The sequence below is a fragment of the Myodes glareolus genome, chromosome 17 (assembly GCF_982192425.1).
Source record: "Myodes glareolus chromosome 17, mMyoGla1.1, whole genome shotgun sequence".
Classification (NCBI taxonomy): domain Eukaryota; kingdom Metazoa; phylum Chordata; class Mammalia; order Rodentia; family Cricetidae; genus Myodes; species Myodes glareolus.
In genome coordinates, this window is record NC_142042.1 from 9,752,858 (window position 1) to 9,770,128 (window position 17,271).

Below are 17,271 nucleotides of genomic sequence, written 5' to 3' on the forward strand. Positions count from 1 at the left end.
GATTTCAGTGTGTAAAATCGGTTTCTGAAGTAGTGGTGCTGGCCAAAGACCACAACAGAGGTCTTGGTTGTGCGGTTTCTCTTGCCTTTCACTCTCTCACACACAGGCTGTCCTATCTTGGCAGCTGTTTCCCACACGGCAGACATCAGTCCTTGATTTCTTCCTTCCTTTTCTTCCCACAAACAAGGACTCTTTCAAACAGCGGGTGACCAAAGACAGACGAATCTTGGATCGCTCTAAGGAACTGGAAACGGTGAGAGTGGCACAGTGGGCAAGTTGCCTGTGTGCAAAGCCGAGTGAGAGGAAAGGACCTACTGCAGGAAAAGCTTGGATAGGCAGAATTCCACGCTTGAGCATGGAGCCGTCCAAAAATGGGCGCAGTTTTTAATTGTAGCCATGAATGCATATCATTCACAGACTGAAATTATGCTCAGCTGCTTGATCAGGTGACTGAAGAGATTGAGGCACAGAGAGTACGCACTGATGAGCACTTGGGTGTGTCAGGGCACGGGGCTTTTCATCTGTCTAATGTAGGATATCTTTCGGTGTTGAGACAGGAACTTTGTCATGGGAGTGTGAACTACAGGTTTATTTCAGGTTGTCTTTTGACTAACCCTGGGAAGGATTATCAGAGAGCTGGCTAGTTCTGCATATGGAGGTCTGTCCTGTTTCCATCAGATTAAATTTGGATGGCTTCCTACTTCCTGTGTTGTTTGTATTCAGAGGAGGAGGAAACATGTTATCCCTTGTTTTTGCTTTTATTTCTTTTGATTGAGAAGCGTCTATAGGGTATTCTTAGAGCTGCATAATCCCCACTGCTCCCTTCATCGTGAAAGTGCCTAAAATCTCTCCAGTTTCTTCATAGAGCTAAAATACGGGCTGAAGTGTATGTATGTATACAGACATACTTTTATCTCTTAACCTGTAGGCATGATAAAACCAATTTCTCATAATAGAAATGTCTTGATAGCATTTCATCTGAGACTTTTGTGGATTTCTATATGCAAATGCTAGAGAGTGGATTCAGAGTAATTTGTTTCTTACATCCTTTCTGGTGTATTTGTTGCTGACAGCTGTGATAATCCCTTTGTAGTTTGATGAATGTTAAGTTTCAAACCATTTAGAATCTGACCGCTTTTCCATAGAAGTTATATCATGGTGACACCTAACGGAATAGAGGGACTTCTTAGTAGAATGTGGTACCTGGAGCTTCTAACAGAGATGAAGAATTCAGATGATGTGGCAGAATACTAGATTAGCAGGGGTATTTTGGTTTGCTGTTACTGTTCATGTTTTAGTGAACGGATGCAAATCACTAAGAGTTCGTCTTGAGTCGTGTACACAGCCTGAGAAAGGCAAAGGGTAGACGTGCCTTCATGTTCCCACATTATAGAACTCTGCAGTCAAGGTATGGGTTGGTAGCTCAGTGGTGGGGTGCTCGCGTAGCACAGCCAGGGCTCAATTCCCAGTCCTGCCCCTTGCCCACCAGCAAACAAACACTACAGCAATTCCACAGGTGCAACTTCGGAAGGGACCTTTAAAGGAATAGTGGTTTCTTTATCGTGGGAGGCTGTACCAGGAAGTTCAGGTATATTTGGAAACCGTCTTTATCTCATGTTATCAGACTCTATGACTTCTTATAACACCCTACAAAGAGGTAAACCAGTTGTCTGTAAGACTTGAAATAAGCTGTTTGCATGTGGTCCTTGGAGCTGAGGATACCTTGAAGCCACACTCATTCTTTTGTAGTCTCTCCAGTTTGGGAAAATGGGCCCATACAGGAACATCAAAATTAGGACTGTCCCATATCAGTTATTTCTAAAAAGCAATGCGATCCAGTCTGGTGACACACGCTTCAGTGCCAGTGCTCAGGCTGGGGCAGGAAGATCATGAATTTCAGAATAACCCACCCTTAGATGCGTCTTCAAAAAGAAAAGAAAAGAAACCCCCAAATCCCTTGAAGATACAGTGCTCGGGATCTTTGGGTGTTTCTTTGGGTCCAGTGGACTCAGTGATATGACTTTGATCTTAAGTTACACCTTACTCCAAGAAAAGCCTTGAGAGGAATCATGAAGCATTATGAGGAAGTAGTGTTGACAATGACTAGCTGCTCATTCTATGAGTAATTAGCAGGGAAATAATGGTCGAGGATGGTATTTTGAATGCCTGTGTTGTCAATGAGCATGTGTTAGCAACCGTTTACCTTTGTTTAGAAAAATTAACTTATCAGATCTGTAATCTATCTTGCAAGACAACTGGGGAAAATACTATATTGTTGTTACTATGATCAGCAAATGCTCATGTGTTTATACATTTGTTTAGAGGTATTATGTATTCTAAAGCTAGTTCTGTGATCAAAAGGTTAATGTCATGGAGAGATGGCTGTATTATCTCACGTGATTTTCTAAGCTTTGATGCTTTCCTTAGAGAATATCATTATTAGAAAAAAATATATACTTACTTTTGAATATGATTATCTATACGTTTGGGGAAGCTTCTTTTTTTCTCCCCAGAATATCTCAGATGCTATATATCTAGGAGCAGCTGACTTCCTGGATATGCAATCAGAATGTATTTTATGCTTGTGAAATGGTGGGAAGGGCTGAGGGTAGTTACTTCTGCATTTGCTGTGATGACATACCAGGGCCTTAAAGTAAGTGATGGATTTGTTTTTTGTTTTTTTCCAGATATGAGGATCAATGATGCAGACTGCTGGGTTGATGAAGCTGGGCATTTATAACTAGATTCATTAAGGAATACAAAGAAAATATTTAAAGGGATCAATAATGGTGTCTTCTGGTTGCAGAATGCGAAGTTTGTGGTTTATCATTATAATCAGTTTCTCACCGAATACAGAAGGTAAGACACATTTCAGTTTCTTCCTAAAGCCCAGAAGAACGGAAAGGATAGAATCTTTTCTGTGTTAAAGAGGCTGCATTATCATTTTGTTATTTTAATTTTAAAAGTATGTGTTGAATTCATTTTTTAGTGACTAAATTATTTTCGTTATATTGTTCTCTGGTATAGAAAGTACTGAATGCCTTATTTTATATTTTATAACTTTATAAATTTAGAAAATACAATAATTCTCAGCAGTCCTTTGGCACATTTTTACATGCATTAGTTGCATTTATTCCAGAAAACTTGAATTCTTTAGTCATGACTTTTCTTTTTCCTTTTTTTTTTTTTGGTTTTGATTTTTCAAGACAGGGTTTTTCTGTGTAACAGCTCTGACAGTCCTGGAACTTACTCTGTAGACCAGGCTGGCCTCAAACTAACACAGAGATCCACCTGCCTCTGCCTCTCAAGTGCTGGGATTAACGGCGTGCACCACCACTGCCTGACTGACTTGTCATGACTTCTTGCACTTTAGTTTTTATTTTTCTTGAAACTTGTCTTAGAAATTTCAGTTCTTAATTTGCTTCTAAGTCCTATTTTCGCAACACATGGAATAAAACTAATCTTACTCATGAATGTACATCCATGTTCTTTGAAAAATTATGTAAAGTATCTATCAACTTTCCCTTTCTTTAAGAAAGACATAGAATTTCTACCACTGAGCTATAACCTTAGTTCTTACAACTTGTTTAAATTTATAAATAATTGTGAGAAAAGTTTTCAAAACAGACATAATTTCTAAAGAAGTGAGTGTACAGTTATGGATTTTTGATTCTAAATAATGAGAAGTATCACTTATTAATTTCTAAATGGATGTTTCTGATACCCATTATTTATGGTCACATTATTTATTAGTCACGTTAAAAAAATATTCACACAGGTGCATGTTAGATCAGGTCTGAAGTGAACACAGGGGTAAGATGTGGCAATCTTATCCCAAGAAGATCATGACACTATATTTAATAAGAAAGTATATTAACTTAAAAATATCTTTTAGAAATGCTAGTACATACAATGCATTTTTTTAGTCTCAATATAATAAAGCACTGGACTTATAAAATTGGTTTTATTGGTACTTTTCAGTGGTCCAGTTTTAACACAGCAATAAAATGAAAGGGAAAAGACACAACTGTGGAAAAGCCATTGTCCGTTGTCTTTGTGAAGAACATCAACAAACTAAACATTTTTATTTTTTTAAATTGCTTGTTTTAAAATTGTGGTGATTTTTTTTATGCCTGTTCTCTGTTTCCTACATTTGATATATCAACACAATTTAATGATGCCATTAAATGGTTAATACATTCAGGAACATTTGGATATATTTCTGTATTCAAAAATATACATATTCACTTGAAAGTTATGCACAGGCTAATATTTAATTCGAAGACGACATAGTTATTTGCTTTAGAGTTGAAGATAGAAAATCTAAAAGTGTAATGTGTCTGAATAACTGGTACTGTAATGACAAACAGGCAGAAACTGAGTTTAATAATATGAATCTCAGGCTTGGATTGCTGCGAAAATCATATGTATGGTCTATAATTTTGCATCTGTTTTTTTTTTTTTTTTTGGAAAAACACTGTCTGAATTCCTGCTGTTATATTTGAGTGTTTTTATACATTGAAAAAGATTCCAGGTGTGGACCAATGGCTCATTAGTCCAATAATGAAAAATTTTCCAATCAAGATAGAGACCACTTTGCCAGCACAGTAGCTTCGCTCCATGGGGGGCAGCGTGCAGAGGCTTTTTCATGAGCTGCCGTAGTTTTATGTCAAGTGTCACCTCTCAGGTCAGGATTCATATCCGCTCTTAAGAGAAATTTCATTTTTGCCTCATCAGGCCGGGTACATGTTGCTTTGGAAAGAATTCCCTCCTACTGGCAAACAGAGAGCATGGGAGGGACTCACACTGCTGGCGTTAAGAGGAGCCACAGTGAGCACGCATTGCTAGAACATCTTGGTGGCGGCACATGAGGGTGTCTTGGAAGAGCTGTGCATGACGCCGTCTGCCTTTATTGCCGGAAGCCAGATAATGACCTGTGAACACCTGTTGAGAAACCAATCAAAGTTAGGTGTAAAGGGCATGGGACAGGAGATCAACATTCAAATCCCAGCTGCTAGGCTGCTGCTTACATGATTTTCTTCCTCCCTCTCTTCCCACCCCGTCTGTCTATCACTTTCTTTCTTAGCCAAGTTTACTTTTTTCAGTTAAAAGTGTGTGTGTGTCTGTCTGTCTGTCTGTCTGTCTGTCTGTCGGTCAGGCATGTCTGTGTGTGTCTTTGTATGTGTGCACGTACTTGTGTGCTGGGACATGTGGTCTTTCCGGTGTGCAGTGCCAAAGGATGACAAAGGTGGTCCTGCTTTCACACGCTGAGGACTCAGTCCCTAGATACGAGGTGTCTCACTGAGTTTGGAGTTGGCTGGTGTCATTAAGCCCCAGTAATCCTTTGGTCTCTGCCCCCACAATGCCACACCTAGCTTTTTATGAGGATTCTGGGATTTGATCTCATGTCCTAAAATTACACAGCAAGCCATCTCTCCACTGTCGCCTTCGCGGGGATGAGTGATGAGAGAGGAATGAACACACCTTTGTACCTTTTCCAGAGTCCTTACACTCAGAGGAGTCTTCCTAGTGGGTTTCTCTCTGTGTGCTCTCTCTCAGGCATCAGACCTGAGTGGGTGCTTGAGATTGGGAGATGCACACATTGGATCTCTCATTCAAGAGTTTGTGTTCTTTGCTGGGAATGGAGCCTCAAGAACACATTGGAGTTCAGCATTGCTGCTCCTTGAGAGTTGCTACCCACCAAAACCCCTGCCACGCCCACCAGAGCCCCTGCCACGCCCACCAGAGCCCCTGCCACGCCCACCAAAACCCCTGCCACGCCCACCAGAGCCCCTGCCACGCCCACCTAGGTTTGGATTCAGCCTGTATTTAACCTAGTTCCATCAGTTCTTCACCCTTTCAGTAGAATCCAGAAATAAGAGTTTTCATAAGCACTAAGGATAAAAAAAAAAACAAAAAAGCAAAAACAACAACAACAAAAAAGCAAAACTGCCACCTGGACCATCTCTCCAATTTCCAGTGCTTTTATTTTTCCTGTGTATGTGCTTTTCCTTGGGATAAGTGTGGAAGCTTAGCGTGGTTTTGAATTTGATCTGAAGCAGTACCTATGAGAGGTGTATCTCTAAGTTTGTGAGGTATCTATTCAGTGGTTTGACAGATCTCATCACTATGACATATTTCTTGTGCAAATTCTTCCAATTTTGTTATTAATTTTTTTTTAATGCTGGGCTAGAACCCAGGGCTTTGGCTTGTCGTGGAAGAAGTTTGTGACTGAGCTGTGCCCTGACCTCTTCCTTTGGGTAACAAACAGCACATTCAGTACTCATTTGAAATGTTTTAAGTTAATGAAACTAATTATATGAAAATTAAGCTGCTTGTATTCTGTTTGTTCATCAATTTACCATGTGATTTTTGTCAAAGTAGGACAATGCTCTGTTCTTGAGTCTCCTGTCCTTTTGGAGACTGTCTAGTATCTCTGTATAAACAGAGATAGTATGAAGATCATACTTAGAAATGCTTTGTTTTCATATACCTGATTTATATTTCTATAGTACTAACCTTGCCTTTCACAAGTCAGTTCTGTTGAGACCTGGTGTGCTTTGATTATCTTGGCCAAGTTTTATAAGTATAGTAACCCACTGTGGAATCATGTATCAGTAAGTAGGAAAGTAAATTGAATTTTTGTGTCCTAGAGAATTAAATTATGCCATATAATGGAGCCCTGGCAAGCATAAGTCAGACACATGAAGGCTCACTCAAGTGACAGGTTACAAATAATAGCAGTTCTTCAGCAAAGCCAGTAATATGAATTTTAGGCTGAATTTTTTATGCAATGAATGTATCATTGGACCTCGTAGCTCTGAATTCTTGTTAATGAACTCAGGACACATTGTTACTTACCCCAGTTTCAAAAAAAAAAAGTTGTGATAGGTGTGAATGGCAAATAAAGATTCACATTTTAAGAGAAATCAAGAAAGTCTGAGAAGAACTGGTGGACTCAGTGTTAAGCCTGTTTGGAAACAGCAGGTTTTTTTTACAGCTTTTGCACGAATGCTCTTTTGTTGCTAGCTTTAATCTGTAGCTATGGAACAAAGGCAGAGATGTGATTAAATACGAACTAAGAAAGTTACTTGGTATCCAAATATTTCTTTCAGAATGGTCTGAGTTTGGGAGGAGAAATGATGGTTCTCCACCACTGAAGGGAAGGAAAGGAAGACACTTCAGACAATTAGAATCATTTCTCTTGCATTCATACGCATCCACATAAGCCTGCACACACACATGCACACGCACACATAACAAACATGTCATCTTCCCTGGAGCAGGGAGCATCCCTGCTTGCTGTTGTCTGGGTTCCTTTAACCAGCTAGTGTGTAGCCATCACAGGAGGGTGTGATTCTTCGAAGACGTAATTGTCATAGTGGGGGAGGGAACAGGAGCTTTTGGATAATAGTGTGATTGTCCTTACACAGGCTAAGCCATCACTGTCATTAACACATGGTCCCATCTCGGATCGTAAGATTTTGAGAATCACTTTTGAAAAAAAAATATGTGATTTTATTCAGTATGATTCAGAAGTTGGTGAAACCATTTGCTTTCTTGGTATTTATGTTTCCATTTTCAGATTATTTTATTTTATTTTAATCCTGGTGATTAGGCTTGTTGAGCATAACTACAGACTCTGGGAAAGGTTTTATTTGTTTGTTTTGTTTATTTAACCTGTTTTGGCTGAATCGCATAAGTAACATTAGCAGCCGAGGTGAGCATGGCCTAGTGTCACTCCTGGGCATAGGGCTGGTGTCTTCACAGTGGTACCTTGTTCTTTTTCTTCCCGGGAATGCCTGTGGCCCTTCTGAGCTAGCTGACTTACAGACGCCATCTTAGATTTCAGAGCACAGCAAGATCGCCTTCTTTTGTTCATTTCAGTGTGTTTGATTAGTTGATGTCTAGGACGTGAATTTCCAGCAAGGTACATGGGGATTTGGCTGTATGACTCCTATTAAACTTAATGGAAGTCATAACTCCCATTAAATTAATAGGAATTGTGCCTGTGCTCGCTGCATAGCTAATGTAACCTCATTGTTTAAACTCAGAGATTGGGTAAATTAGCATCTATTCAAAACAAAGCATTTACTTTCTTTTTTTGTATTTAGATTTTTAGTGCAAACTAATACTACTTTACTCTTTAAGAAAGCAACACTTAACTCCGTCTTCTCTTAGGAGACCTTAAATATTCTTTATTGTGCCTTGTGAGTGTCATATAATTTGACTGTGATAGTGTTCTCTATAGGTAATGATGTATAATAAAGTTTAAGAATGTAAATATAATGCCCCTTGTAAATTGTATAAGATAGCATCATATTTGTGTATGATGTAAGTATAGAATTACTTGGCTTCTAGCTGAAGATAAATTTGTTCTAAATGCAAACATTGCATAAATTAAAATAATAAAGCACACACACATGCTTTGAAAACATTGCTTTGTTGTATACATAGGTCACATTTTAAAAGATTTATTTTATTTTTATTTTTTTGTTTTTGAGACAGGGTTTTTCTACATAGCCCTGGTTGTCCTAGAACGGGCTATATAGCACAAGCTGATTTCCAACTATCTCTGCCTCCTGAGTACGGGGGTTGAAGGTGTGCACCACAATGCCTGGCAGATTTATTTTATTTTTAATTTGATGTCTGTCTGTCTGTCTACATGTGGGCTCTGTGCATGTCATGCAGGTGCCACTAGAAGCCAGAATTGTTGGAGTTACAGGCTGTTGTGAGCCACCTACAGGGCATGCTTCAGGCGCAGAAGCCAGCTCTCCAGTTCCATATAGGTCATTTATTTCCTAATTTTTACTGCTAATGTATGCTGTTTTATAATTGAAGATGAAATTCAAGAACTGGATTCTAATTTTTTTTTAACTTTTAATTCTCACTCTCTGTTTAGTTCTGACTTTATATTCTATTGTCTTTTATTTCCCCAGCATGGCAAAGGGGTTGTTCAGCTCTCTTAATTCCCTAATCAGTCTTTTCACAACTGCTGAAAGAGTATCACAAATGCTCTCAGAGCAATAGACCCCAAAACTTCACTGTTGGTGTGTCCTTGACTATCAGGTACTCTTCAGGCTTTAAGTTTGGATGGAAAAGACTGTATCAAATATTTATGAATAGATGTTATGATTTTTCTCAAAGTAAAGTGCGTTTTAGAAATATTGATTTCACATGCAAATTAGGCTTTCATTCCTTTTGTTGTTACATTGGCAACAATCAATAATATATTAAAGGTAGCTTAATTAAAATAAAAACGCAGGAAGCATTGAAAGCCCCGTAATTTTTCAGGCCTATATTTCTGTTAATTACTTGTCCCTCGTTTGTTTCATTCTTGAGGAGTCACATTTTTTTATTTTATTTTTGAAATCATGTTTTTGTTTTTTTGTTTTTTTTTAAATTCTGAAATCTGTCGTATAAGTTGGGTTGCAGTATCAGAGAAATAATAGTACGGATGATTGGAGATAACTATTAATGAGGGCCTGGTCTGCCTTGAAAGCCTGATTTATCTTCCATATTACTAAGGGAGTGTCTCACTGAAACATATGCTCCATACCCTGTGGCACTCCACATTTCTTTTCTTCTCCTCTGCGTGACAGAGAATGACATATGACAGCCATGCAGGCTACATGTATTAGACATCAATGTGGATTAGTGAATATCTCCTGACATCTTTCAACCCTGTCTCGGAACTGCTTTTGTCAACTTGACAGAAGTGATTCCAAGAGAATACCTCGTCCCGGCCTTGGGATCTCGTGGCTAAAATGCAAAGCTGAGAAGGGAATTCCGTATCTGCGCCCCAGGAAGCACAAACAACATTTATAATCTCTTCTTATCCGCCGGGAACTCTCCAGAGTTTGACTTTCATGTCTGCCATAGTTCTTTCTTTGAGAGCTAATTTTTCTTAAAAGTCCTTCACCCTTTTTACTCTGAGTGCAACACACCTTCCCCAGAAAAGATAGAGAATTTAAAAAAATTGAGATAACAATGTAACCAGAAAAGATAGATAATTAAAAGGAATTAAGTTAACAATGTAACGATGCTCATACTTTGAACCTTTCATATTGTTTCCCTAAGATGCATCTTTTTTCAAGAAATTTTCTACAGTGTACACAGTGATGTTACCGATCAATACAAAATCATGTATGAAACAGATAAATTCTTCATTTGCATCTCTTATTATGATAATGACTTTAAATAATGGTTATAAAATGTATTATGTATACATTTAAAAGCCTTTATCCTTCACCTTCACTTACCAGACATTTGTTCTTAATTTTTTTTCAGATATAAACTAGATAAATACCTTCATAGGAAATATTTCTTTGGGGGTGAGTTATTCTGCGAGCCTGGAATCGTAGAACTCTGCCTACTCTGAGATTTAGGCATACAATCGCCTGTTCTAAGAGGCTTCACGTTGGTAACCCAGCACAGGAGAGTGCTGATGTCACCATTGCATTGTTAGCAGTGACACAGAGTACAATGAAGGCTTTCATTGTGTGCTTCTAATTTGAAAATGACTTGTAAGGATAAAAACATTTTTTTTTGTGCATGTGTACTTAGTTGTTCACCAGTTAAGTTTTGATGTGAACTTTTTATTTTTTATTAACCACATGATCATTTTTCTGATGACTACAATCATTGATGGCCGTTTCTATTTTGAAAAATATTTTCTACTTTGCCTGATAGTTTGATATTTGTATTGCTTGAAGTTGTGATGAGAATTTAAAAGGAGATTTTCTAATAGAACATTAATTAAAGGTTGAATAACTATCCTGATTTTGTTATATTTGGTTTATTTTACCCCCCCTTTTAAATTTATAGCAATTTTTTTGATTTCTTCCACTTTTATGCTAAAACTCCTCATATCCATGTCTTAAATATTTCCTCACTTGCATTTTCCCATGACTCTTAAATATTTATTCTTGAAATTTGTCAGTGCTGGGGGTTGAACCTAGGGCTTTAGTCATCCTAGGCAAATGTCCTACCCTTGGGCTGCATCTTCAGCCTCTAAATTCTATGGTTAATTTAAAGTGAAGCGAATAAATATTAACCCAAATTTCCGTGTGGGTAAAGTTGTTGTAAAATCAGGAATAAGATCAGATTCTTATAGTAATAGTTGAAAACAAGACAAAAGTAAAGCAGAGGAGACATCCATCATTGGCACAGACCATGCTCTTAGAGAAAAGCACCACCTTTTTTTTTTTTATTCCAACTATATATCTCTGCTTTGAAGAGATTTCTTTTTGCATGGAATTTAAAACTCAAGATTTGAAAGCCTGTGTTGAAAAACAAAAAAATCAAAATTTGGCTTTAAGCAATAAATGGGTAGATAGATTGTTAAGACAGGTGGTAGGGAGCAAAGTTGGAACAATTTGAATTAAATGTTTAAAAATAATTTAAACAAACAGAAAGACAAAGTTCTGTATCTTAGGAATCCTTCAGTGTTAAGAAAGAAATTCCTGTAATAAAATAGACTCGGATGATGCAGTTTTGTGTAAGGGATGGCTCTGTAAAGGAGAGCCAAGTAAAATATCCTATTTCATTGCATATTTATAAGGTGCTTCCAGATTATTCCCTTGGAATCATCTATTTCTATTTAATTGTGTATTTAGGTCCTAACCATCAGTTCTCACTTCTGTCTTTGGTTTTTATTCTTTTCTTTGTAGCAAAGGTTGATCATTCCTTCATCTAAAAATTTAGACAAATTGCTGTGAAGTCCACGCATTTGAGGGCTCATGAGCTGTTTTTGTTGTTGTCTGCAGTTTTTCCCTTAAAGTCTTGGGAAATCGTCTCAAATCGTAAAGTTCCTGAAATCAGGAATAATTCTGGTCCCAGGTATTTTGGATAAAAGACAGTCAAGCTACAGGAAGATCTAAAACAGGCGGTTCATGGTCTGGTCTTAGATCCAGGTAGTGTAGTATTAACTGAAGCGAGAGACTGTCACAGTGCATTGCCGGCGTCACACAGAGAACCCGCTGGATTCTGAGATCCACTTTTTTTTATTGTTTGAGTGCTGTGGGAGATGGTAGTGTTAGGTGATTCAGACGGGAACATAGACAGGAAGGAAACAACGGTTTGGAAAGGCACCTTGGAGATTGTAGTGTAGATTTCTTCATTTTATAGGTGAAGAAATAAGACCCAGAAAGAATTCTTCTCTCTCCAAGGTCTTCTTGCTGGGGGAGAAATAGAGAAACAGAAACAGGTCTGGCTAAACCTTAAACGTCAGATCCAGCACCATGTGCATGGCAAGTTAGTGCATACGGTCGTGAGTCGCTTGAGCATCTGAAGACCTGGATTCTGACTCAGTGTCTGGGGTAGGCGTGGATCATGTCTGACGGGTTCCCTGGTGGCACAGACGTTGATAGTCTCTGAGAGGAGATGTGTATCCTGGAGTTGTGGTTATTAAAATGTTCAGAAAATCAGAATTTGCATGATAGTGATTTCAGTCATTGCAAGTCATTTGTTTTTAACCGAGAGAACGTGGCTGAAATACAGAAGCGGCATTGTGTTCAGTTTTATGACCCTCATTAAAGAGAGAACAGAGATACCTCAGGATGCAGGGAGCCTTGTTATATTTTGTTATGTTTTCATCCCGTTTTGTATGCTTGAAGATGACCTTTTATCTGATGATTTGCTTTGGAAAAAAAAAGAATCCCTGAACAACCATGCAACCTGCCCTCTCCTTAATATTTCCCTCTATTCCCTGTTGGTCTGCCCTACTTTTATTTTACCCTACACAGATACATTATTTTAATATCCTCTTAATATATTGTTTTATTATTTAAAGTAACAGTTAACAAGTAGTCATTTAATGTGAAACATCGTTCTTTGTTCTAACTCACTTGGGAAAAGTTTATTTTGTGTTATTTTATATTAATTTTTTTTGAAGAGTCAGCCTACATCAATAGCTAGCAGCCATCATTTCCCTTCAGTTTTATTTCTGTGGCATGTTATGGCCGGAAGATCATAGGCCTGCATACCTCAGTGTTAACTGGCCAGGAGAAGTGGCCTAAGGATGTTTTGTGTGCTTAGGGTCAAGTAATGATGTCATTTGATAATACATGTTACCAATGATGTTGTATTGTTTTTTTTCACAGCAGATACAATATTTCTTTGCAGCAGATGATATAATCCTTTTGCCTGTCTTTCAAGGACAAAAATAGGTTACTGATAGTATTTGGGAATTAAATGTGTCTTCAGTAGTTTCCTGAGCCCTTGAAAGGCAGAATTCGAGTAAACAGCAAATTCGAAATAAAAGCAGTTACATAGAGACACCTTAGGCATTTTTGTTCTCCTAATTTGTTAGAGTTTAGGAATTTTGGGATTTGGGATGACAATTTGGAGATCAGTTGTGTAGAATCTTCCACTTAACAGATGCAGAAACTGAGAGCCGGGAAGGGGTGTCCTTTCATCGAGGTTTTATTGCTGAGCCCACCTTTTCCCCACAGAACGGTACATCTGGCTTCAGTTGGTTGACTGATACAATTACTTCACAAGGCCATCATTCCAGAACAAAATATGTTTCAAAATATCATGCATTATTGTTTAACTTAATGGTTATTATCAAAAGAGAACCCATTTCAGGGTTTCTTTGTTTAATATCGTTGCAGATTAAAAGCTTTCTGAAGAGCTGGGGAAGGTAGTCACACATCTGAAAATCCAGTACTTGCAAAGCCTTAGGCAGGGGGGTCACAAGTTCAGATTATTCTGAGCTAATTTGAGGCTCATCTGAGCTATATTAGAAGATTCTGTCTCCTCCCTTGCCTCAACAAACAAAATGTAGATCCAAAGCTGTACTAAAATCGACTTTGTTTTGTAACAAAATAATACAGCTATGTTAACTCCACAACTTCTGAAACATCTTCAGAAAATTTTCAGTAAGAAGCAAGTAATTTCCTAAGCTTTCAGATGTTGATGAGATGGTAGGGTGTAGGTATTCTGGAAGCCTGTGGTGATTATTATAGTTAGTTTTCATATCATTGTCAAATATTTAGTCAGGACTCCCCGTTTGTCCTTCAGGTTTGGGCATTGGGTGTCATTCTTTCTCTTTATTCTGCTTGCCACAGGAAGCTGCTTAATCCTGGCCTCTGTTTTAGAGTTTCAGCAAATAGTCCATCGTGAATAGCTCAGTGTCTCTTACTTCTGTCCCCTTAAAGGCGGTTGCTGTAGATCCTGCCATCTCCTGTCTGTTTACTAAAGAGCTCGCCTCTGAGAGCTGTCATTCTCTTCTTTCAACAGTGCTGTTAATTGATGGTGAAGACAGACTGGAAAATCTTTAGTGATTAAAAAATCCTGGGGATAGGTGTGACCCCAGTTTGCAAGGTGGTAAAATCTTTGCCTCTTGGTCTCATCTCTGTTTGAACTAAAATGCTAAATGCACAATAGAAGAGCAAGACACTCAGTCACATTCAGAAATGTTAAAGCAGCGGTAAAACTAGAACCATTTAAATGACAGAATTTGACTATTTGAATTAACTTTATGTTTGACTTAATTTGTGGCCCTAATTATTGCTGACATTTGTGAGTAGATTTTAGTTTAGTGTCCTGCAGGGATTTGTAGCTAAATCATATGTAAGAATCATGTGATTGCACGTACTTTTTTTCAACTGACAAGGCAAGTAAAAAGTGTAACACTGTAACCTGACAAGATGTGAACAGATATTTCTAATCATGTTTGTTCAAAAGAATTGAACTAAGTTTCAACTGAAATAATACCCTCATCTTTGGAAGGCGGATTTCACCAAGAACTAGGGTATACATTTGTCTTCAGGTCACATATTTTAATGATGTAGCAAGACTCAAGAGAAGACAAATTTACAATTGTCACAGTGGATACTATATGTGCTTGCTTTTGCTTTGAAGTCCTTGGTTACTGTTTCAAAGGCATTAGTGGTAGAGAAGTCCCCATGGGTAACTTAAATGGCCAGCTTCTTACACTTGCATTTTGGAATGCATTTCAGCTGATCACAGATCAGAGATCATTTGCAGAGCCGCCGTGCTGCAGCAACTTAAGGACACACCAAATGGTTGACATTGTGCCACAGCTAGTAGACTGGCTCGGATTCTCACATATGCTCCCCAGACCCTCTTCTCACTTCCCGAGTCCACACCTTAGAAACCTTCAGCTGGTCCAAAGCTACTCTGGGACGTGGACATGGCTGCTGGTAGATGTAGTTTATTGCTTGCTAATGTATGTGCTGTAGTGCAAAATAGCAAGTATCTGCCAGTGTCCCAGGGTTCAGTAGGATAAATTTGAAGGCTTTCTATGCTACTAAACAAAGTGTTGAGCTAGCATTTTTGTTCTAGTGTGTTCTCTGTATTCAAGTAACTCCTCTCTACCCTTCTTCCCTCTCCTCTCCCTACACTTGGAGATTCGGAATATTGGTTGTGTGTTAGCACCATCGATTTTTATGACCAGTTAGTATTTTCTGTGTGGTATAGTGGCATCTCCCTTAGCAACTGTGAGGTAGAATTAGGATGATGGAAAGTGTGAAGCTAGCCAGGGCTACTTGACATCCTGTCTCAAACAAAAGACAAAAACTAAACAACAAATCACAAGATAATGTCCCCTTAAAGCAGTGCTCATTGCTCTTTGTGTTAAATTTTGGTAGGGGGTTACTTTGGAACATTGGTTTCTTTTGGAAGCTTAAGAAGAAAGTAATACAAGCACAGATCTTCTGAATGTATGTAGTAACACAGTACAGTGTAGGAAACTACTGTTCAGGAGTGACTAAGAATTCTGGATCTGACCAGTAGAAGTGAGAGCATGCCTTTACTGGACAGAGTGATCTACAGGCACCTTTGCTCAGCAAGGCTCTGTTTTTATAAATCTTTTTGCTTCCTTTTATATGTTCCAGTGAATTCTGTGAGGCTGGGGACAATCTTCTACTCAAGTTTTTTTCTTTGTAATCATGCTAACATTAATGATTGCAAAACACCTTCAAGTAGATTGAGCGTTCAGGCAAGATTTTAAATGTGTTTCATTCACAGTGCTAGAGTTTCACTAGAGAGCACCTACAATCAGTAAGTTGAGGGTGTAGATTTTGAAAGCACAAAGATGAGGCCTGAGTATTAGTGTATTTAAAACTTAATTGCAACAAAATCTAGTTACTCATAGCTTAGTGCTTAAATTCCTCTAGTTATTCAAATTATCTAGGTGATAGTAATCTTCTCGAATCTGAGCCAGCTAGTTGAAACTGACTTCTCCTTAAACATGGAACTTCCATCTTGGAGTGCAGTTACTGAACTCAGCGGTACACTTTCTATGACTTAGGATCATGCTTTGGAACTAATTATACTAGCATCAGTTTAGACATGATGATCAATGATTGCCTCCAGTTCTTTGAAAATTCTCACTGTCTTGTCCTGTGATTTACTCCTTTTACCAAGTAACCATTTTTGTCATTTTAACAAGCAATGACATTTTTGTTGTGATTTTTTTATACAGACTTATGCAGCCTATCTGAAAATATCTGGTTTTAAATTATTATTTTCTTATTGACCTTGCTTATAGCAGGAATTACTTATAGTTTGTAATAATAAGATAGGTTTTGCTGGGGGTAATTTTCACAACATGTATTTTAACATGTTAAATTTCAATACATGTTATGGGTAACTTGTATTGTTGACAGTCAGAATTTTTTTTTATTCTTCTTTAGTCAACATTAGTAAATGGATATCTCTTATGTTGCTGTTTTTGTCTGTTTCTGTTTGATTTAAAAAAGATCACAGACTCTGTTGAGCACATAGTGGTTGTATTTCTGTCCAGTGACTTTGAAGAGGAAAGTATTTGCTTTAGAATAGTGGGGGTCAGAAGTGCTGTTTTTCTGTACCACTGATAAGAATTTTGGCCTCCAATACAGTATAACTCACAGATTTACTTAAAAGACAGAGTTTTAAGGATATGGTTTTAGGTTTCAGAAGTGATATTTTTTCTGCTTTCATGTCTGTTGGTCTGTTAGTCTTAACTTTGCAACTGTGTTTCCTCTCAGATTAAAAAAAAGTCATTGTATCACATCTTAATCTTCAATGGCACTTACTATTTCAGAAAGTCATCCATTCTAAAAATGAAAGGTTTTGGTACCATTGAAATCATCTAAAGAAGAGATTGTTTCGGGGGACAAATGTAAGAGAGTTCTTATGGCATTCTTAAGACAAATGGATCATCTTCTAGGTGGTTGGCTGGAAGGAGGAGGATTCAGTAATTCTAGAGAATGGCATGCCTGTGGAAATCCACATTAGTAGTTTGTCAGTGCAGTTGATTAG

The 17,271-nt window shown here is 38.0% G+C and overlaps 1 protein-coding gene across 18 annotated transcripts in view; it reads left to right on the forward strand.

Moving 5' to 3' along the window:
* Nucleotides 1-17,271, forward strand: part of Adgrl2 (adhesion G protein-coupled receptor L2) — a 618,755-nt gene that overhangs the window by 476,351 nt on the left and 125,133 nt on the right. For all 18 annotated transcript variants that reach the window (XM_085677553.2, XM_085677552.2, XM_087897468.1 and 15 more), the window contains one exon: nt 2,688-2,859. In XM_085677553.2, coding sequence (XP_085533679.1) covers nt 2,787-2,859 — 73 coding nt within the window. In that variant the 5' untranslated portion in view covers nt 2,688-2,786. The remainder of the gene's footprint in view (nt 1-2,687; nt 2,860-17,271) is intronic.